At 39.8% G+C, this 23,344-nt stretch overlaps 1 protein-coding gene across 2 annotated transcripts in view; it reads right to left on the bottom strand.

Annotated features, from left to right (window-relative positions):
* SYNJ1 (synaptojanin 1) overlaps positions 1-21,655 on the bottom strand; it is a 49,340-nt gene extending 27,685 nt beyond the window's left edge. The window contains exons 1-13 of one of the 2 annotated variants that reach the window (XM_051780313.1): positions 21,544-21,655; positions 20,003-20,148; positions 13,308-13,394; positions 12,638-12,905; positions 10,828-11,053; positions 10,119-10,202; positions 9,497-9,558; positions 9,112-9,208; positions 7,999-8,168; positions 6,054-6,135; positions 4,694-4,846; positions 1,808-1,973; positions 572-595 (exon numbers count right to left, since the gene is read on the bottom strand). In XM_051780313.1, the coding sequence (XP_051636273.1) occupies positions 572-595; positions 1,808-1,973; positions 4,694-4,846; positions 6,054-6,135; positions 7,999-8,168; positions 9,112-9,208; positions 9,497-9,558; positions 10,119-10,202; positions 10,828-11,053; positions 12,638-12,905; positions 13,308-13,394; positions 20,003-20,126 (1,543 nt within the window). In that variant the 5' untranslated portion in view covers positions 20,127-20,148; positions 21,544-21,655. The remainder of the gene's footprint in view (positions 1-571; positions 596-1,807; positions 1,974-4,693; positions 4,847-6,053; positions 6,136-7,998; positions 8,169-9,111; positions 9,209-9,496; positions 9,559-10,118; positions 10,203-10,827; positions 11,054-12,637; positions 12,906-13,307; positions 13,395-20,002; positions 20,149-21,543) is intronic. The other variant, XM_051780315.1, reaches the window with a different exon arrangement.
* Positions 21,656-23,344: the final 1,689 nt, after the last annotated feature.

The raw sequence follows: 23,344 nt of genomic DNA, 5'->3' as shown, positions 1-23,344 counted from the left end.
AGACGCTCAAACATTTTCCTTTTGTGTCACCTGCAGAGGTGATTAAACCTCAGGGAGTTTGACTGGACTTCTGCTCCACAAAACACAAGTGCCAGCAAGTTATTTCAAACCCTTCCAGTGCAGCATTAACCTTTGCTGGGAGATAGTACAAAATCAGCCTGTCTCCTGCAAGAATACAAGCAGGTGGAGTATTCTGACAGCAAATAAGATGAAGTTACAAATTGTATTGAAGAATTTTACCTCTTACGCTGAACAAAACCACAGAAGTTCCCAAACCAGATAAAAAGGCAAATTCCTCTACATTTGCAAAAAATAAAACCCAAAGAATTGGTTACCTCATTTCCAACTCAAACCCAAGCACACTGCAACATTTTTCACCTCTTGTATTCTCACTTTTCTTGGATTAAAGGGCTTTTCTTGGATTAAAGGATGTTGGGGCACAGGACTGCACAGATGCAAACACTACCAGGAAAATATGAGCCCATAACCAAATATTACACAGATATGCGAAAGAAGTCAGAGAAGAAAAACAGCTGGTCAGGTATTCACAGTTTAATTTACTATACTCTACCTGATTGTAATGATTGCTCTGATACTACGGGTGCAGCAAGAAGAAAACAAGAAAAGATTAGTCAAATAAGTTATTGCTTTTTAGAATTTTCCAGTAATATGTGAGAGAACATGCTGTAACACACAATTTATCATACATAACCATTTGCATCAGTTAAAGCACATCTTTTATGCTGCAAAATCTACAAAGTTTCACAACAGGATTAACAAATTCCCTTTTCTTGCTTTATTAAGAATGGATTTACACATGATGAAGTACCCTGCTAGTTAATTTGCCACCTAGCAGCGAATGCAGACACATTCTGTTCAGTGAAAAGGGATTAATGCTCCTCAGCTGCCAGGAACTGCAAATATGGAAAGGACAGCTTGCATTCCCAGAGAAAGTGAGAAGAAATGAAAACAAGTTTCAACTAATGTTGAGGTGAGGCCGATTTAGCAGGTTTCAGATGCAAGGAAAGTTACAATAACATGAAACCTTGTGCTAAAGAAATGGGAGAAAAACACTCTTTCAGGTTCCACATTGGATGAAGATGTGGGCCCACAAGATGAAGACTAAAATTGGGCAAGGATTTTTGTCTTGTGCCAGAGATTTGCACCAAAGCTTTGACACACTTTTCCTCATTCTAGATTGAGAAGTGTCCAGGAGAAGGAAAAAAAATTAGAAGGAAAATTTTAGAATGTTATTAATCCCTAAAACATTGCAATAACCCACCCTTTAGAACACGTGGGATCTTGGAAAGAAGACTCAACTATGAGCTCCTCTGTTTTTTATATCCCACGAGTGTTCTCACCACAGCCCTACATCTGACTCACTACTTCCTTGCCCATCAGACCTATAGAAGGATGGGACTGACTGTAGTCCTGGGGACCATGGAGGCTACACACCTTTTTGGGGATGCAGGATTCTGGTTCAGCAACCTGTTCTGAGGAGGGGAACCACTTTCCTGGAACCAAAACCCCAAGTCCCACATGGCTGCTCTGCACAAGCAGAATTTCTTGTGGATCTCTCTCTGATTTTGACATAGAATTTCACCCACAAATAACACACAGGTAAAGAAATTACTGCAGCATGCTAGTTTGGCACTATTAGTAAAGCAGAAGTAACTTTCATTGTTTAATAAGCCAAGAGAACATAAAACAGCATTTATACTTCCAATAGTGCTTTGAAAACAAACTCCATACAGCTTTCTTACACCAAATAGTTACGAGACAGATTAAAATCCTGAAAGACACATACCGCGTAAACTGCTGGTGGTTAAGAGAGCCCGTGCTTTATCTGCTAAATCACTATTTAGGGTATTTCCCAATAACAAAACATCAATGGCCTCCTGCTTGGAGCTATCAAAAAAGTTATTTTGAATCGTTCTGGTCACAGAACGAGCACCATCCTTCAGCTTTCCAGCCTGTTAGGGAGGAACATGTATAAAATATTTTATGTTGGACACTGCTCACAATAACATTGGCAATATTCAGTAGCATCTATGTAAACTGTGTTAATGATTTTAAAGCCTAAGGCAATTTCCTTCTTTAAGTGTTAAATAAAGTTTCCTGAGCCTACTCTACCATGTGTGCTGTCCCCCCACCCCCAAATGCTAAACAACACAGTAATACCTTCAAGGCACATCTAACAAGTAGATTTAAAAGAAATTAAATAAAACACTGCAGGGAGGGGAATAATTTTTTTTCCTAAACCTTAGGTCTTCAAAAATTAATTTCATATAGTGTCACATACAGACCATAATAGGGATTTTGGGCTTTTCCCCAAATAGTGAGAGATGAGCACTTGAGTCCAAATGCCATGATACATGAATATATATGTATATGCACATATACATGTTCAGAATTCACATTCTGAAATATCCATGTTAAAAACAGAGATAGCTTCAATTTATTAAGACCCTGTAACTTTTGAAAATAACATGCAAGTCTCATGCAGTATCCCAGAAGGAACACAGACACGAATCAATGGCTACAGATACTGTTCATGAAGGCCTCTTAAATGCATAAGGAAAAAAGACAAAAGCTTAAAAAAACTACCCCAAGATTTAGTTGTACAAATTGTACTAGACAACAAGGAAGAAACTACTCTTTTTGCAAGGCTAAGTAGAAGTAAATTGGCACCATGAGTTTTGGCAGACAATGTGGATGAGGTGTAGGGTTCACACTACTGCATTAGGATTTTGATGGGATGTGCTCCCTTCCTGGCAAACAACGTACAACTTATGATCCAAAAACACACTCACCGTTCACAAATCAGGCAATTAATTGAAAGGAACCCAGAGAAAGCAAAAGAAAGAGCAGGTAAGGAGTTAGATGTAATGAGTATTGTAATACTTTAAAAGGGACTGGTTTTCAGAATAGAAATGTATATTAACACATTTAAGGTCAAAACAATTTTTCTCCTATCTTTAATTTTCATATTTTTACTTCTAAGTACTCTTGGACTTTGAAGAATCAAACTGACGAGTAAGAAATGGAACAATTTCAAGCATCAAATTTTTCATTTGAAAAATGAGAATACAACTTAAAATCTACATTTTAAAACAGATTATCAGAGTACTCAAGAGCATATTGAGTAGTGACCTGGCCAGGTTTCATTGAAACTAGAGCAAGTATCATATGGCTTTGCAAGCATTAAAGATCCTCTTTAAACAGACGGGACTTGTGTCAGGGATGCTGTGTTTGATTTAGGAGATGTGATACTAATTACAGTCGTCCCAGAGCAGGGATCCAGTGTTATTCCGAAGACAGCAGAGTATATGGACTGTCATGGTTTAATCCCAAGCTGAAACCAGGACATCTACTCTACTACTCTGCATTTTAAACATTAAAAATGGACATGGAAATACAATAAGTGCATTTTCCAAAGTAGAAAATTTAAGTAGCCACGTGAACAGCAGAAAACCATTAATTTAGGAAAACAATTAAGGAGGGTTGGATGGGAAAGTCAAGAAAAGGGGAGAAACTCCACAAAAATACTTACTGCAGTTTTCCTGACAATCTGGGTGACATTTTTTGTAAGAAAATAAAACTAAACATCTTTAACCAAATTCCACTCTACAGTAAAATACAAGCAATTCCCAAAATGAAGAAGTCCTGCATGCACCAATCAAGGGTTGAATAAGCAAAAAGTCTATTCCACCTATTTTGTTTTTATGTATCTCGCTGTGGGACCTCCCACATGTGCAGAAAAGGGCCCTGGAATGGTCTGAACAAACAAGTGATGGAAAAACCAAAACAGGTGACTAAGAGTACATAGGATGTAACACAGAATGAGGAGCAGAACATTCTCTGACAATAAGAATGGTGTTGAAAAGACATTTTTGAAGGAACTAAGGGCAAAAACTGCTATGGTTCAACATTTGTTTGTCGTGATAGGTATCACCTGGTAAGAGAAAGAATTATGGAAACAAAAAAAAGCAACATTGTGAGAAGAAAAATAAAAGACGGTGTTAGAAAATGTGAACAACTCAGACATCAACCAAGACAAAACAAGCTGAAAAGAAACCAAGCATTACACTGTCATGGAGTAGGGAACTGTTAACACAACGACAGAAAGCAGGGTAGAAACTGAATTTGGTTTTTTTTTTCAGTAATTGCAAAACTAAAAAAAAATAGCTGGAGGCACATGCAAACAAAAACCACCCAGCTGCAACCTACTACCAACACTTAAACAATAAAAGCATGAACAACAACATCCAGTCCAACACATCAGAAAATAAAGGATAAATAGTGAATGGAACTGAAACAACAGCAAGAGAGGTAGAGAGAGGAAAGTGAAAATATTCAAAGAAACCAAAGCTGATTTGAACATACATTTTTCTGAACTATGATCTAAAGAAATTGAAGATTTGAGCCTTATCCTGTCACACAGAACAGTGTTGTCTGGGAGGCAGAAGCATGGCTGGAAAGGGATCTACTGGAACAAAATCCGGTTATCAACACAACCAATAGTTTTATGTTAATTGTTTTGGTTGGTTAGGTTTTTGGGAGATTATTTTTAGGATTACCAAAAGAAAGGGTACGTTTTTAAAAAGAAAATCTCATTGTTGCTATATTAATGACAGAATTTATTAAAACCCATACTGAACACTGTTAAAACATTTGAGAAAATGTACTTTACCTTCGCTTTTCCTTCAAGGGCCCCAGTTCCAGCATAAATTTTACTGACAGAATCACCATTCACAGACCACATGGATCGGAAAACTTCCTGAAAGCGAGTAACTAACTGAGGCTTCTCAGCTAATCCTAATACCTCCAGCTGTTTTGTTAGCATCTGCAACAGTTGAAGACAACATTTGTAAAAGGAAAAAATCTTTAAATGTATTTATTGAAAGGCACATTGTATTTTTCAGCACATATGCATAAAAAAACCTCGAATCGTTGGTTTATATTTATCGTTCTGAACAAACTGACACAGCTTGTAAGGCTGCATCATACATGTAACTTAGCATCAGCACTTTGTTTTCTTTTAAAGATAGGTAGTAACATAAGAGAATAATTATGTGGTTGATTTGTAAATATTTTCATCTAAAAATTCATCAAACTAAATAAAAAAATTATTTTCAAGAGCTTTTAAAAATCTTTAAAAACCTTGAGGTGTCCAACGGCAAGAAAAAGGAACTTAAAACAATGAACACAGAATGACAAAGGCAAAATTCTGAAGGTTGGTCAGGAATTAACAAAAGATACAAAAGGAAACTTGCACACAAAATTAAGAAGACATAAACAAGAAAAGAAGCTTCAGAAATTTGGTGCTTGGTCTTACAATTTTAGGTGGTCATCCAGAGTTCAATACTTGTTATTTGAAGTATCTACCATGCTAAATAAAGTAAGAATTCATGTATCTCATTTAAACAGAATATTAAATTTAGGTAAGCAGCTCTTCAGGTTTTACCATTTCCCTTCTTATTAATCAGCTTTATACTTTTAGCTCTCATATTTTAGCTGAAATAATAATTAAATCATAATTTAATTCTCATCACTTCAAAATTTGGTACACCTAGTCTGAAAAAAAAAAGGTTACATTAATCCAGTTCTTAAAAGATAAGAAAGGAAAAAACAGCTGCAAAACTAAGTTTGACATATAAGTGCTGTACACTTTAAGAGTGGATAAAGATTTGTTATTATTCCACAGAAAACACTTGTGTTAATGCAGCAACAAAGCACTACATATTCTAGAATCCGATATGTTTGTTCTACAAACAGTTCTCACAGAAGTTCCTCTTACAGATGCTAAAACAAGAGCATTTTAATTATATAAAATTCAGAAAACAAGATTTTCCTTATTTTGACCCTACAGCACCCATGATTGTTCATTTTTAAACATGCTGAGGATCTCTAGAAGTCAGAACAAGGAATATATCACACTATAAACCCAACTGCCATCTGGGAAACATGTTAATTCACTTTTCTTAGGGAAGTTAATACTGCTTTTACAGCTTAAGTGCCACAGAAGCATCAGCTGGACGTGGTTTTCCTACCTCTAAGCCAAGGAAAGCCTGGACGCTGTTTGTTCTATCCAGACAGTCCAGGCAGTTGGTTCTGACAGTACCACTCTGGGATCTGTGCCAAGGACAATGGGAGACAGAGAGAGAAAACAACTGAAATAACTCATTTAACACATTATCTCCTCAACAAAGACAGGGACATGAAGACCTGAACCAGGACAATAAATCAGGGTATTGTTAGTTCGTGCCTGGAATAGAAGGTGAGCTCCCAAGAGCAGCACTGCTCACTGTACACAACATTTTCTGCAAATAACATTTCTGCTTCAGTTTTTTGCAATCCTCCTTGCTTGTTTGGGTAAAGTGTTATGCAGGATTAGGCTTCCCTTTCAAATAATTCAGCTAACATACTTCCCAAGAATCTCAGAGGGAAATAACTTCTGTTAAAACAGAAATGAAAAAAAATACATAGAGACACTTCTTGGTTCTGTTTAAATAAACTAAAGGTAAGAAGAATTTGTGATAAAACTAAAGCCAATTTCAACCACTCATTACTTTCTCTTTCCTCCCCAATTAAAAATGAAAAATAAGCCTTTTCCCTCAAACCACAAGGGAGATTTGAGGCCCTCAGGCCCTCAGAACTGCTCTGCTTTCTTTGGGAGAAGACCAGTAATTCCTGCTGGAAAGCTCTTAAAAGGATTATGTCAGGCAACATCCATGCACTGCTTGCTTGGCCAGGAGTACAAAATTCCTATGACTCTCCCAATGACACCCACTTATTCCTTACTTCTGTCATTCTCACTACACGCTTCACCCAATGAAGTCAGTAAGGTTTCAGCACATGGACTTGGAGATCTAACCATAAACCACACAAAGTTTTGAAGAACTTTCTCCAGGATTTTTTTTTTTTTGCATTAATATCTCCACATTTGACCTGAAATACAAAAAAAGCCTGACATTCCCCAAAGGAGATGGTCCATGAACTCACAAACATTAGTATCGTGTCTTTCATTAATGCAATTTTTGAAGTCATTACAAGCCATGGCCTATTTGGCTTTTTTTGACTGTTGCCAGTCTTTTTGATGTGTGATTATTTGAATCTCCATCCCAATCCAAAGTGTCACACCGCTTTGAAAGCTTTTTGGAGTACAGTCAGTGACATTTTGACCAGCAGATGGGGACCTGAGCACCCTCCAACTAAATCTAATCCTATTAAGGCCTACTAAACCCTGTCCTTGGGGGATTTAATCTCACAGCCAGGCCAGAGCACAGAGTGGCACTGGAACTCTCTTCTCTCCCACTGCATGAGGCACAATTGCCTCATCACTCAGCAACTCTCTTTCTCAGGGAGAACCTCGTGTGGAAAGGAGAAGAGCAGGAATGCTGCCTGTTTCCAGCCCTACTCCCCTTCTGCTGAGACAAGCACGGCCTTTGCTCCAGGAATAAAGACAGAAGTATAGAGCAGGACAGAAATCAGGCATCTCACTCTCTCTTTGAGAGAAAGGAACCACTCAAATGGGGAACCCAGGTGCAAACAGATTCAGAAAAGGACTGCACTGAACATGAACTTTTACAGCACACAGAAAATGGTGTGTTCCATCACTGAGGGAAATACAGAGAACGTTATACTGGAAAACAGAAAAATATTCATTCTTTAATCTGGCAAGAAAAATGACTATTGACCATTTTGACTAAATCATGAGGTCAAAGGCCTGAAATTAATTCTTGTCCCCTCAATGTCTCACAGAGATCTTCTATGAAGATTTTTAGAGCACACTCAGAATGAGAAAAAATTTTAATGGGAGTAAAATAGGTGACTCATAATTCAGCTGTTAAGCATCATCTTGGATACAATAAAAAACACCATAACAGAAGTTACTTTTTTTCCCTTAATTTTTGTCTCTTTTATCTTCTTGCTAAGGAGTGAAATCCACCCCAGCAACACAATTTGAGGAAATATACAGAAGTTATACACACAAACCTTTTCACTTCCTTTCCATCAAAATAAAAAAATCCACACTCCAAGAACTTCTGGACTTGAGGTTTAAGCACACTGTGCAGTTTTTCTGCCTTTCCACCTTTAACCATCTGATGATAGTCGAAGTTCACCATTTTGATATCAGCTGAATGTTCAGATGCTTTCAAATGGCTCTGGTATTGTAAAAAGAAAATAAAAACTTAGAAATATACCAGTATCTGAACATAGAGCAGTATGAGCTAAACAAGAGGTTAAAAATGTTTTAAAGGCTGTTTTATTAGTCATCTTGTCTATTACATGCTTTCTCTTAGGTAAAACTTCCCCTAATATTCACTGAAAAATCCTGAAGTGTTCACACAGTGTTTGTTGGCAAAGGTTGGGCACCTGGGAATGCTGCTGTCTCCTACCAGGAGAGCTGGATGCAGCAAATATCCCACTGAATGCCCTAAGATATTCTACCACTACAATACAAAGGGAATAGGAAAAAGGGAGAGGGAAATAACAGATGGCTATTGACATGTTCTCTGGCTTCAGACAGAACTCCTCAAACTGTCAGTATTTACGGACTGTACCATGACAGTTATTTTTAACCTAACCAGTGGGAATTAATGGACGTGGCTACTTATAGTTAACATCTTCTGAAAAAACATTTCCTTTTAATCATGAAGCAGCTTTCAGGTTTAAATTGATAATTAATTTGTGATTTTTAAAAAATGTTAAGGAACAGATCCATTAATTCCAAGAGAAATATATTTGAAAGGAAGATCACAGTATTAAATATCACAAAGCATAATTTTATAGTGTAAAAAACATTTACATTTTTAAATAAATATGAAAATTACTGAAAATCCCTCAACATTATGTTGCTGTTATAATTTTTCAGCACAGTAACCAATCTGAACAGAATCAAGTACAAATTGTACAGAGAGCTCTTAACAATTTATTTCACATTATATATCTTAAGCAGCACTGTTATGATAAATCAAATTTGAACTCCCAGTGGTAGTTGCTCCAGAGCACAGCATTCCTGGTTTGGTTTTCAAAGGCTGTATAAAAGCTTCATTGCAAACCAGCAAACTCCAAGGATATGCACAGTGAGAGAACTGTCACACTCACCTGAAAAGCTTTGCTGAGCATGTGCTCCCCTTCTTTTGCCCCAAGTAAATTTACAATAATTTGCTTGCCATATAAATTTTTAAGAGTCTGGAAATGCCTGTTAACAGAAGAAAAATTCCAGAGTCATCTTCTGGCATGCAGAAAATGAACAGGAACACCTGCAACGCCAACTGAGATACTGCAAAATATTTCACTATAAATTTAATTCACACTTTCCAACAAAGCACTCGAAGGCATAAGCGATCACCAGAGAGTTCCCTGCTTTGCTGAATCCCACATTTTCATAGACAAAGCCTCCTGTTTGAAATAATACATCCCATGTCTATGATGCAGCATTTACCAGAGATCTGTAGGGCATTACCAAAAATCTAAGATGTTCTTTCACCTGTCAAAAGCTGGTGCATTCGCCTCGAAACCCCTTGACATTCTGACACGATGGGATCCCACCTATGACATGAAAATTACATTAAATTATTTGTCTTGGTTTGAGTAAAAGGCATGTAAATGTTTCATCAGTTCTATTACAAAATGCTGATATGTCTGAAGAACCTAGAGTCCCTGTGAGGCATCAGCTCTTTTTAACTTTTCCTGTAAAAATTGTGTCACAGCAGTAGCTGCTGAATCAGTTCCTCTTTCTAGAAAACTTGGATGAAATTATATTACAGTAACTCTTGATCTTTACTGACTTCTTGAGAAGACTTCTCCTCAAGAACAATTCAGAAGAAAACAGTCTCTTTGGATGCCCTTAGACAACCTAATTAAAACAGGAAGAAATGAGAACTTCAAAGAGAAAACACCTAAAGAGTAACGGACATTCAAAATGTGTGCAGAGCAGCATTCAGAGACTTGAGAGAAGCAGGTTGAGTGAGTCACACCACAGCACCAACTCTCAAAGAATTACCTCATCCTGAAAGGGAACTGTGCAGAAGAACCCAAAGGCTACTGTATTCGTGTATTTTTAAACATGTTAGGAATTACTTTTATAATTAAATCTATCTCCTGTTTACCTGCAGGCCTGGCTGTTCCCAAAATAAGGGAACAGATCCTCGAATCTGTATGAAAGATGACACAGAGTCATCTAAATATATCACCTGTTAAGGGAAAAAAAAAAGCATAGTGTTAATAGTGATCACAGTGTAATCTTTTAGATTTCTTAGCTTTAACTAAACATGGAGTAAATAAAATATATTTACATGTTACATATTCCACTAAAAAAAGTTAAAACATTTATTGTGTTCCCTAGACTTTTCTCTCTATCCCCTCTGAATAATTCCTAAGAGAAATCGTGGCACTCTCATGCTCCCTTGCAGGATCATGATTCACACAATGTGTTGGGAAATACAGTGGGCTTTTATTATTTGGGCCTGAGTGACTCCTGTGCCACGAGTAAGAGGTTTTAAACAACTCAGTAAGACTTTCAGCTCAGGAGGCTCAAAGGAAGCACAGCCACCCACAGCAGTTCAGCTCATGGATAACAGCTTCTTAAGCTACTGCAACCCAGGCTCCTGTGTGCCCTTACCCTAAGCTACACTAAAAACCAAGATCATTGAATTATGTAACCTACTTAGACTCCTTATTTAGCACCAAAGGAACTATTCCAATATCTGTTGGTTAGAGGCTTGACTTGTGATCTGTCGATTTAGGGTAAAAATCACACCACACACGTGCTAACACTGGCTTTGTCAGCCAAGCAATGTGCAGTGGAGCTTAACATACCTGCTCTGTTTCAACAAAATTAGCAACGTGACCATCATCATTTGTTCCCCGGACGTTAAATCTGGTGCCAGCCCGTTCACAGCTTAGTCGTGAAATGAGACAAGCCTTTGCCTGCTTGTGAGCTGCATAAATTGTCCTTATCTCCACTCCTCCACACATGAGACGTAGCAGCCAGTCATCACAGTTCACACCATAGTGCTTCAGATGTAAATGCAGCGACTGGTTCCTATCAGGGACAAAATAATCATGAAATAGCTGGGAGGAAATAAAATCCAGGTCAAACTGTTAAGCCCACTACTAACTCCTTACATTTTACACCTACTACCACAAATAAGAAAAGGAAAGTAAACATGCTATAGTTTTGTGATATAGCTCTTTTTTAAATATACCTGAAATAGCAAAGTTTACATGAGAACAGCTTAAACATTTGCACAATAAGAATATGGAGTGAAGCTATGAATTTTAATGACCTTAAAAAATAACCCTTATAGCCCCTGCTCACCACTCAGTAAAAACCAACACTCAAAGTTTTTTTACACTTCTCTGCTCAGCCTTGCTTTGAGAAGTCAAACATTGCTGGAAAAAGCAAGCCAGAATTACAATGACAGGGTTACTTTGTGTGGTGGATAAAGCACCATTCAGGTTCATGTCACCACAAAATAAAGCTAGAGGAAAAATTCTTGTCAATATACATTGATTATTTCCATTATATGTCATCATATCACATCACTTCCCAGACAAGCTTCCAGGAATACATTCACAGCCACTTGATTCTCAAATTTCTGTAAATATAAATGTCAGGGTTAAGTGTTGTTATATACTGCAGAGACAAACAGCAAGGTTCCTACAAGTCCTATAAACCTACATCAAGGGAGTAGTGTTTCTGAAGACCTGAGCTTATTTTCTGTCTTAATACATGTAATTTTGTCTTATACTTCACTCTGATCAGATTCCTCCACCTGACCAAAACAGTGGCAAAGAGTAGAGAAGCACTGGTTCATATGCCAGAGCTGCTTTGGTGTCTTGTATTTTGGACCAAAGAGAGGGGAGGATGTAGTTTTTCAGGTGTTCTAACAGGATACTGCCAAGTGCCCTTCCAAGGTTCATGGACACACAGACCATTTTTAACAAAAGCTGAAGAGAAGGGAGCAGAATTTCTGCCATGACCATGTGTGTATTTCCAGCATTATTTCAGCTGCTTATCGACAGGAAAAGCAGTATTCCTTTTACTAAAAATCCTCTGAGTGAAAACCTATACTTTATTCAAAAATACCCAGTAAAAGGACAGCAAGTTCAGCAGCCAAGCAAAGTGCACTTTGTAGCAGAGCCTACCTGCTGTGTCAACAAAATCAGCAATATCAGTGTGCTGTGAAATAAAACTTTTGAAGTGCTTTCATATGTTGGAAACCCACTTGGAAACTATATGTAAACACCATGCCATTTTGGAATCCAGAATGTTCAAAAATAGGATCTTTTTTCATTTAAGGCTTCATTACCACATTCGTTTATAAAAGCTGACACGCTTGATGAAGAATGAGGAACTAAAGCTGAAACACAACATCACAACAACTGTTAAGATCAAAGTATAATAGCAGCAGTGAAAATCTGTGTCTTCCCATTAAGAAACTCCAAGTGGCCATGGAAACATCCTGTCACTAGTAACATACTCATGCCCTTAAGGTAATGCTATTCTATCTCACCAAGATTTGTGGAAGAAAGGTGCACCTGTGACAGCTGGGAAAGACAAGGATAAAAACTTCTGTAGAAGGATTCATTACTCTAATGCCTGCTGAAACAACTACGAACTCACCAGAAAAACCTGTTGTCAGTGGTGTGCTCCTGCATGCTGCGGTGAGCACTGAGGCTCAGGTCTAGACTGACACCAGTTGCAGACCAGGCAAAATAGAAGTTTCCTGAGTTCAAGACTTTGCGCACTTCCGAAATACGATCCTCGTCTGTCGGGTCAACCCGCAGTGACACAAACTCCGTGGAAGTGACTCGGAACACTTCGGAGTCCTGAATCTTTCCCACAGACATGCACCCTGTTACTAGAACCAGGTAATGTAACAGCGTGTCTCCTGTAAAATAAGAAAGGGCACAGGTAAGAGAATGGGTCTCAGTGGAGTGGGGTGTGGTTGCATTTACATGCTCAAAGGTACACAGACAACCCGTTTGCCTGAAAAAAGTACAAAAAGAACCAACACCAAGAACACGTTCCCAAGTTCTACAGAAGAAAAGGAAATACAAACAGGCGAAACTACACTGCAAAGAACAAGGATTGCGAAAACGGAAGTTATTTTTGTCCCCTCCCTCATTTCTGGGAGTGCTCCAAACTCGTAAGTTACTCCATGAAGAAAAAAAAGCAAAACAAACAAATAGAAACAAACGAGCCCAGTTCCTGTTACAAAGATTCAGTTTTACAGGAGCAGCATAGCTTTCTTTCCCAAATGAAAAACTGAAGTTTTCCATATTTGACTCACCAAGGTTTAATCTTAGCACACCCAAGAGCCCATATGCATCCATGACTTTGGAGTAGGTATTCTTGATTGTGTCTTTTTCTGCAGAAGCTGTGGAGAGAAAACATAAGATATGATGATGTAAAAGCCCCTACACTGTGGCAGGGAGAAGGAGCCACTCCAAGCCGAAAATCCAAGGGATTACAAAAGCAGAGTTTACGTGACAATTCTGGAAAGAAATCAAAATGTATGACCATATGGCACTTTATAATGGAAAAGGAAGATCTCATGACAAAGTACAATCACGCTAAGTTTTTAAGCAAACTAAAAACTCCAAGTGATATTAAAGGGGAATGTTGGCATTTTTAACAGCATCATCTCTTAATATAAAAAGAATCTACAACGCAGGCAATTAAGATCCATGAGAATGCCCTCCTCTCAGGCACATGGTGTGACTCTTGGCGATGGTCCTGTGCAGGGCTGAGGGTTAGAGTCAATAAGCCTTCTGGGTCTCTTTCATATTCTTCCACTTCATATTCTGTCATTCTATAAATGCTGCTTTTTTTCATGAAAAAATTATCTTTTTTCTCCAACTATTAAAACCCCGATGTGGCAGCATTATCTCCAAAGAACTAAACAAGATTATCAAAAGTGCATTTTAACTATTTTTAGATATATTCCAAGAAAAGCAAAACTCTGGCAGGTCCACAAAAAATGGTAATTAAAAGAAATATCTCAGATTAAGAAAACACAGTTTTCACAGTTAGTTTTGAAAAAACACCCTGTAATATTTTAGAAGAAATTAAAGTATATCTGCCATTACTCACCCTGGAGTTAATGTAACACTTTAGCCCTTTCATCAGCACTCAAAAAGCCAGGCCCACAAGCTTGGCAGCAGAGCCAGGTGAGAGATGCTGCAAAGCAGCAGGATCCAGCTTTGGCAGTGGATCTACAGGGATCAAAATTTCTGGGTCACCAATGATCAGCACTGTCTCCTTCCTCAGAAATTATCTGCTTTTCACTTTGACACTAAAAAAACTCAGAATTTGACCTAAAGAGCCAATCAAAGTGCCTACTGCCCTGGCATTCTGCTATGTTCTCTCTCACATTAGCTATATGTTATTTAGAATAAAAAAAGCTCTATTTTATCTAGAATTGCTCTTCCTAATGACTATTCCCTAAGCTCAGCAGAGCCCTGCCTGTGCACAAGCCTATTCCTTCTGTTCAAATATCTGCCAGCTCTCTTAATCAAAGTGAATCAGAAAATCCAATAGAGATGAAACAATTATTTAACTGCAGTTTGAAATCTAACCCTATTCAATGTTTTATTACGTGGCTTTTTATGAAGTTTCTTTACCTATTTGTACTGACACCCTGTATTCCTGTAATACAGATGCTAAAGATAAGAGAGTTACAGCAGCATGAGGATTTATTTCCAAAATCCTCTCCCAGAATAAGTGTTAAGAACCTGCAGCCAATCTAAACACATTTTGTCAGCATCATCAAACCATGTTTTTCTTAACCCGAAGACCACCAGGCTGGAAAGAACTTCTAAACTTCAAAACCTGGTTCTTTCAAACTGTTTTTCAGCAAGGATTTAGTGATATCAATGTACTCTTCTAAACTCAACTTTGGTAACCAGAGAGCTGCCACATTCTTCCTCCACATTTCAAATTGTTAATGTAAGATGAGGTTTAGTTTCAAACTTCTTGCAGGATTTTCCTTAAAGGTGCCTGCCAGTATTAAATGACATTTCAGAACAATGGCCTTCCTGTCTGCGATGGATTTATTCTCTTTTTCCATTGCAGAGAATGCTGGTTATCCTTGCTAAGCCTTAATAAGTAAATTAAGTAACATGCGCTTTGCAAACTCAGAACAACTAAAAAAGGCCACCCCTAACAAAGCACCAGAGAGTTGCAAAAACAAATAAATGGAAATAGAAAAACTTACTGTGGCCTGTCAACTATTATTTTCTTAACAAAGTGCCCAAGGACCAACCAAAAGCATTTCCCATGATGTTTTTCAGTGACATTGGACTTAATTCAGTGTGCATTCAGTAAAGCTTTTCCACAGTAACCATATAAGTATTTCTATCTGGCATTGCCTGCACTTTTCCCTTTTTTTTTAAGGCTAAAATTCACATGGGAAAACATCAAATGGGTTCCCCTTCATCCATCTTGCCCTGGTCCCTGCTCGCCCACCCCCAGGTTCCTGCTTTTGGGGCAATGCACAACAAGGAACTTCCCACCATCAGGAGTGTTACAACATCAAGAAAAAGCATTTGAGATTTCTGAAAACCAAGATGAAATCAGGAAGAAGACACAGCTCCACCACACTCCTCCCCATCCTCTTCCATTTGAACCAGGACAGCCTCCCAAGGGACCCTGCACAGTTGCCTCAACAGACCAAAGTCTGGTCTCCAGAAGCCCAAGGCAGTTCTACTGACCCTCTCCTTACTTGTCCAAGAATTGAAAACTTTTTATCCTTTCACAATTGTTATTTAGCAATACCAAAAAACCAAAACAAACCAACACTGATTTCCACAAAATCACAACACTTTTGATGTGGTTTTCAAGTCAAATTGCAATGCGTTCTTGTAGAAATCCAGCAAGCCCCATTTGCAGTGTCACAGAGAAAGAGCAAAATAATTTCAAGTCAATATTTATTAAAAATTAACAAGTCACAGTATTTTTAAATGTGCATTGTAATAATCACACCTTACAAACCACGGACTCATTTAAGGTAATTAATTCAATTATTTTAAAGGCAATATGTCAGCCCTCCCAGCCTTACACAAATGGAACCTCATCAACAATCCTGTCTTTAGGATAACTTGGTTCAACATGTATTCTGCTTAATTCCAGATTAGAAATTAGTTTTGCAATTATAACAATTATAAAGCCCAGATCATATTAAAAGTTACCATGTAGGCTTTCTATATTTATGTTATATCTATATGCCATGACCACACATTTTAAGTTAGTGGTTACAGCCTCCATCTGGAATATAAGACTGAGCTGGGAACAAAGACACAATATGCAGTTCCTTCAGGCACAAGACTCCTCATTTACATCAGGCAAGAAAAAGTTCATGCTACTGTCACTTCAAAAAGTTTAAAATCTAAAAAACTTACGGACTATTCTTACATAGTTTAATTTTGTGCTTTTAAGACTGAAGTTTTCAAGCTTTTTCAAATTAGGATGGTTAAACTTTCAGGATTTAAATTAAAACCAACACTTGAATATTACCACATAGGTGACATTAAAATCAGAGTGGAGTCACCACTTTCATTTATAAATTAACCATCTGAAGAACCATTTCATTACTTTTGCTACACCTCTTTTATCGACACGTTGCTGGTACTGGGTCAGCTCAAGATACTGCAGTCTGAGGGGATCCTGCCAACTTGCTTCTCAAGGCCTGGTAAAAGCACTTGGATTTAAATGTGTGGGAGAATTTTTGTTTCAAGAAGTGTTACGAGTAGCAGTGCTAGCCATGAACACCAGATGCCTGCTGCACACAGGTTACTACAGCTCTCCTCCAGCCCCACAGAAAGCTCGGGGTGGGCACAGTGCCTCCTGCTCACACCTGTCCTGCTCTCAACTCTACCACAGGACTGGAGGCCAAGGATGTGCATGATGCTCCTGCTCTCTCCACTCAGTGTTTTCCCAGATGACAGAACATTCTCCTGTACGCCTGGCAGGCGACAGGAGTAAAGGCAGCTTCCCACTCCTTTTGGGATGACTCATCAGCAGGAACAGGGAGAGAGAACACACTCCTACCCAGTCAATGAAATCTTTACAGGTAATATCTTATTAAGAGTCCTACTTCAAGGAATAAACATACTGTCTATTTCATATGGCAAATTAGAAAAATAGATCTATGACATCCTCCCACTAAATTCTAAACAAATCAGCAGTGAGGATGCTGACATTTAAACCCAAGTGCTCTCATCAGGCCTTGAGAAACAAACTGGGCACGATCCCCCTCAGACTGCAGTATCTCAGGCTAAGGATACAGTACTAGGAGTGTGTGGATAAAAGAGGGGTTGAATGTATCAAGGCACACAAAGTATTGCCCAGCTGTTTTGGCCACAGCTGATCCACACAGGGGCACTTCGAGCAGAAGCGTGGCTTGGGCTGCTCCCACATTCAGACAATAATTACACAACCACCTCTGAACTATCCACCTCAATCCTCTTCCTGGGCTTCCCTCTGACTTTGTTGACTGGAACAGCACGTAGAGCACTCACTGAAAATCACCCATCATCTGAGCTGTGCAGCATCTCATACCCAGGCCTAACTAAATCCTCTGAATCATCATCTTGCAGTGCCTCACTGAGTGCACAGCGGATGAAGGTTAACGCAGTTATCCTTCCCTCAGCAAAATGACAGATGTGCTTCCTTTGAGATGACATTTAAAGGATCAGTAAGCTTTCAGTCCTTTCTCTTAGCCCATTTAAAAGCCAAATTTCTATATGTGGATATTCACTAAGGCCCTCAGAACAGAGACACAGAATCAGTTTTAATGGTAAAGTGCATTTCACCAGGTTGTGCACATACATTCTACATACTGGTAATAACTATGATCAGGTATAAGGTTGACCACCTTATTTAATTTCCAGTATTTATTAAAATATTTGCAAAAGTGCCTTACAGTTTGAGATCAGTACTGTAAATTTTTTGTGGTTTAAAAAGGGTTGGCACCATCAGCAAAACCCACAAGTTTTTAGCAGTTCAAAGTGGTGGTGTTATGGATTTAAATAATGCTTGTTGGACTATTTTTCTGTCTATTCACACAGATTTTACAAACATACAGGAAATCTTCCCCAAGGAGCAGTTTCTCATTACTTTGTCTTTTATTTGTACCAATAGCTGGAAGTTTGGCTACAGACTGGAATCTTCTGGCTGGGTTCTGTGGCATGGCAAGAGAGATGGAGAAGTAGCAATTTACAAATCTTTCCTGAGCACTAATAATTGTACTCATTTAAATAAGTATTAAAAAGAAATGATACCAGACAGGAACAGCAAGCAGAAAAAGAGGAAAAAAAATCCTGATCTGAGGAACTCCTGGGCTTTTTCTGCTGTCAGTTTAAGATTGTCATCTTCCAACCACTAGCAAAAGTTTCAGTACCTAAAGAATTCAGGGAATTAAACACAAATTAAATAAAGAGAATTAAAGCAAAATGCCACTGCTAAGTACTCATTGGGAGACTGTGCCCATGTACCAGACAGAAAAAGAGTAAGCAGCTTCCTGATTAAGGTTACTGAAAACAATATTCAGAGTAACTACTTCCAGCTGAGTATGAACGTTTGCTATGCTGTAACCTACCAATTAGAATTTCAAGGACAACATTTTACAGATTAATAACATCCTATCACTAAGTACAGAACAAAAGAGGAGAGAGGATTTCAAGCTTCCTTCAGGTCCTGCTTTCTTGTTTTGGTAAAAAACTGAGGCACAGAAGAGTACAGAACCTTGGAAATCGTTTTTAATTTTTAGGGAAGAAAGTTTACCCAGGTGCCTCCAGTGTATCCCAGCATAAAAAGCAACTGACTTACTGCCCTTTTTGAGCATAACTTTCAGGAATAAATAATTTCTCATGCACTGGTCCCTAAGCAGCTTAAGCATGCTCCCCAGTTACTAAATACATGCTAAAATAACATTTTCCACAAATCTTCAAAGCACTTTAGTGCTTGCACTAACCCTGTTCGGTGGCTTTATGGCTGGACACTTACTCCCAATCCACACCACACAGTGCCTTGCCTTGCCAATATATTCTTAAATATATAGTAAGAAGAAACTGTATCAGAAAAAAAAAGAAGATAATTACAAAAACAGGAGAAAAGCACCCCTTGTTCTTCACCTAGACCATCACACAGTCACAGCTACCACGCCAATCACTGCCAGGCCTCTAACAGGCACCAGCTAAAGAGAAAACTACCTCCATGGTATGAAAGCTTTCTACAAAAGAGTCAAAACCAAGCTTAGAAACCCTGTGCAACCAGGTGCTCTGACTTCCTGAAGAATTCTAACCAAACGATATTTTAAAACCCTATGTAGAGGCTTCATGGTTCTCATTTGCACTTCTCAGTATCCTCCAAAAAAAAAAAAAGGGGGGGGGGGAGAATTTAAGGGAAATATTTCATACATTTATCACTTAAAACATGTAAAAATAACTTTGCAATGCAAGACACCTTGCTCCAAATATTACTCATTTTATTACAAGACAAATCAATACATTGAGTCTCAAGATGGGTTAAAAACATAAGGACAAAATAAAGCTAAAAGTCAAAAAGCCATAAAAAATGATATAAAATGAGATAAAACCAAATTACAATGATGTAACATTTAAGAATATAGAATTTTTTATTATGAAATACATCACAGAGAATTAGCTTGTCAGTGATTTATCACATATTCAAAAGAAAGTTGTTCAGAAGCAAAGAAATAAGTGGATGTTGTTGGAAGCAATTAGAAGAAAATTTAGTGGACATGAAAATATACATGCATGATGAAATGCAATTAACTGTGTAAAACTCTCAACAGGTGAAGGCAAGAAAATGTCTCTCCTTCTTTTCCCATTTAAATCACAACCCTCTCCATTAGCAAACAGGAAAACAGAACGGTTGCCTCTTTATATTCCACAAATAAACAGCTTACACCATGTCAAGTCTGCCACCTTTCTACACTGTAGTTATCAAAACAGATGGACTTACAGAGCACAGCCACAGCTCCGGATTCAAACATGAGACATTCCTCTCTGTTCCTAGTTTCCACAATCACACTGAAGGGAAGCGGATCCAGCTTGTGATAGACACGGTATCCTTTACTGAAAGCCATTTTGCCCCGATCACAGGCAGCCCTGTCCAACACAAGATGATGTCTGTTAGTGAAACCTCCCTGTGCTTCCAGACACCTCCTGCAAAGCAGGTCTGACCCACGTCGTTCCTGGGGATTTTATGTGTTTATCAAACAACAACAAAAAGACCTGCTCCCTCTTTCTACCTCATGAGACTTATTTTATCTCGTGTTCCAAAACAAATGTAAGGTTTATCTGAAGACGACACAAGAATGTTTCAAAGCCAGACGTACTCAAAGAAACACCTTAAAAATTTTTAACAGCTTCTTGGAGACAATGAGAATTTCATAGAATCCCAGACTGGTTTGGGTTGGAAGGGACATTAAAGTCCATCCAGTTCCACCCCCTGTCATGGGCAGGGACACCTTCCACTAGACCAGGTTGCTCCAAGTCCTGTCCATCTGGCCTTGAACTCTTCCAGAGATGGAGCAGCCACAGCTTCTCTGGGCAGCCTGTGCCAGGGCCTCACCACCCTCACAGGGAAGAATCTCTTCCCAACATCTAATCCAAACTAGTCTCACTCACTTTAAAGCAATTTTTTTTTCACTCTCTTTGAGTTTAAAGCAATTTCTTTCACAATACTTAGTAAATAGGATTTCTTCTTAAGGAAAAAAAAAAGAAAAATGAGCTTTTCCAGCTACCACCAATATAGAAGGAAGAATGGCAAGTATGCTAATGATAAACTAATGCCTAAAGCAGAGGGGCAGAAGTCTGGCCAGGCCTCAATTTTTGTATCTATTTTACTAATTCTGACCTTGTACAGAAAGATGATATATTTTAAACACTGAAGCCACCAAGACATCTTAAAAGATTTTACAGAAACGTTAACCTATTTTTGTTTTGTTGTTTGTTTGGTTGGGGTTTTTTTTCCCTTTTTTTCACTGAAAGCAGGGTTTGGTTTGGATTTAAACCCTGCCCTGCAGTGGCTGAAACATCGCAGCACCACAGCAGTGACGCTGCCCGTCAGCCGCGGGGGTGAGACCTTAAAAATAATAACAATTTAAAAAGCAGACACCCCACGCAGCAAGAAACTAAACAAACGCGAGAGCATCGTGATTCTTAAGGGCTGAAGGTCAGGAAGCCCACAGCGAAGGAGGACTGCTCCCGAACGGCAGAAGCGGGGGTTTGTGCCCTCCCTTCCCGGCCGCTCCATGACCTCCAGGGCGGACACGCACTTCCCGGCTCGGGGCCACCAACCTCCCCGCGCCGGGCCGGCACATCCCCGGGAACATCCCCGCGTACATCCCCGCGTACATCCCCGGCACGGCGCGGGCAGCGCCTGCTCCATCTTGCCTGGCGCCGGCGGCGCCCCCGCCCGAGCCCCCCCGCGGTCCCGAAGCCCCCCCGGTGCCCAGTCCCGGCCCCAGCCCGCGGCCGCAGCGCTGCCGCCCCACTCACCGTCGGCCGCCCGCCCCGCCCGGTGCCGCGGAGCCGGCGGGAGCCGCTTCCTCCCGGCCCCGCGTCCCTTCCGCACTGCGCCGCCCGCCCCGGAAGGCGGGGGGCGGGCACGGCGCGGAGGGGCAGGCGCGGGGCTGCGCTGAAGCGCGGCGGTGTGGGGAAGGCGATGGGCCTCCCGTCCTGCCGAGTGCTCCGTGCGAGGGGCGAAACCCGAGGGGCAGGCGCGGGAGCGGCCCTGGGGGCTGGGACGCGGCGCTGTGTGAAGGGCGCAGGGCACAGGGCTGTGAGGGCGGGCGCTCCGGGTGCCCCGGGTCGGGTGGGAGCACGGAGAGCCGCCTAAAGCCGGCCTCTTCCCGGCAGCGGGAATGGAACCACGGAATGTCCTGAGCTTGAAGGATGATCCACGGGGATCGTCGCAGTCCAACTGCTGGCCCTGCACAGGACACCCCAGCAATCCCACTGTCACTGAAAATAGCCGTGAAGAAATTAAGCCCTCCAGCACTACCTTTTAAGTGTTGATGAGCCAGGGCATTACTTTATTCTGGCCAGAAACAGGTAGCGAATCATTCCAGCTACCTATGACCCTTTCAAGACTTTTCATGTAATTATACATTTTAGCAAATAAATTAATGTTCATTGGTTCTAAGTTACCCGATTCTCTTAATTTAATTAGTATTCCATTCTTCACTGACTAATTTTGGTCCTCATTCTTTGGTCCTCTTATCATTTTCCTTAGAGAGTCTCCAACTTGCAGGCTGTAATGTCTTTGTTATTGCCCTCTGAATCTTCTGGTTACTCCAACGTGTCTTTGAAAGACCATAAATTTAAGATCCCAGGTGTTCAATCCTCAGCTCCATCAAGCTTTTTTTATTGAAGCTTATTAGAGTTTCAATAGCTACAATCCAGAGAAACTCAAAGCTTTGGTGATTTAAAGATCAAATCGACAAGAGCCTGTAAGAGGAAAAGAACTTAGCTACCTGCTACCACTAATTAAAATTTTGGGAAAGTTGTATCATTTCCAACAATTCACCCCTTTGGAAGTGATCTTAACTATTCCTTTTAAGATTATTTCCACTTGACTTCACTGAGTATTTAGCAAGACTTAAGACACTAAAATACAATAATAATTATTAATAATTTCCAGCACAAGCAATCTCTGGATGTATTAAATTTTGGAGCACAGATTCAAATTTCAAAGTTGGCCTCCTGAAAGTGGATGACAGTGCTTTTCCTTGTGAAGGAAAGCACCTACACCAGTGTTGGTGGTGCAGATGAGAGGTTGCCCAGGGAAGGTAAAGGGAAGGAACAGCTTTCTTTCCTGGCACCTTTAGGTGCTCAGATCTTATTGGCTCCACAATGAATTTGCATCCCTTGTGTTGCACCACACAGCCCCTGGAGCTCTGCCCTTTGCTTCTCAGCTCTCTGTACCATCGTAGTCTTTCACTATCACAGAGCCTAGCTTCAAAACTGAAAATATCCAGCAGCTGCTCCCACACAAAAGGTCCTGGAACAAAAAGCTGGCCTTGACCTTCCCCTTGCAGCCTGTACACTACAGCAAACACCCTGGTTCCCTCTACTTTCCCTCTCAGCTATAGACACCATCACATTCTCTCAATCTAAAAAACTAAACCAAAAAGTTTCCATCTACATCTTGCACAGAAAAATGTGCCAGGGCAGGAGCAGTTGCTGGACCACCCCACTCCTCACAGCCTAACACTGGGACTCTGTACTTTTCTTCCCAGCTAGAAATGCCATCTAATTCCTTACAGTCTCACAAGTCCCCCTCCTAATTTGAGTCATC

This window comes from Manacus candei, unplaced genomic scaffold (genome assembly GCF_025592945.1).
Source record: "Manacus candei isolate 608988 ecotype Guabito, Panama unplaced genomic scaffold, ASM2559294v1 h1tg000014l, whole genome shotgun sequence".
In the NCBI taxonomy this organism is placed as follows: domain Eukaryota; kingdom Metazoa; phylum Chordata; class Aves; order Passeriformes; family Pipridae; genus Manacus; species Manacus candei.
The sequence above is the reverse complement of the archived record's forward strand: the minus strand, read 5'-3'. Positions and strand labels throughout refer to the sequence as shown.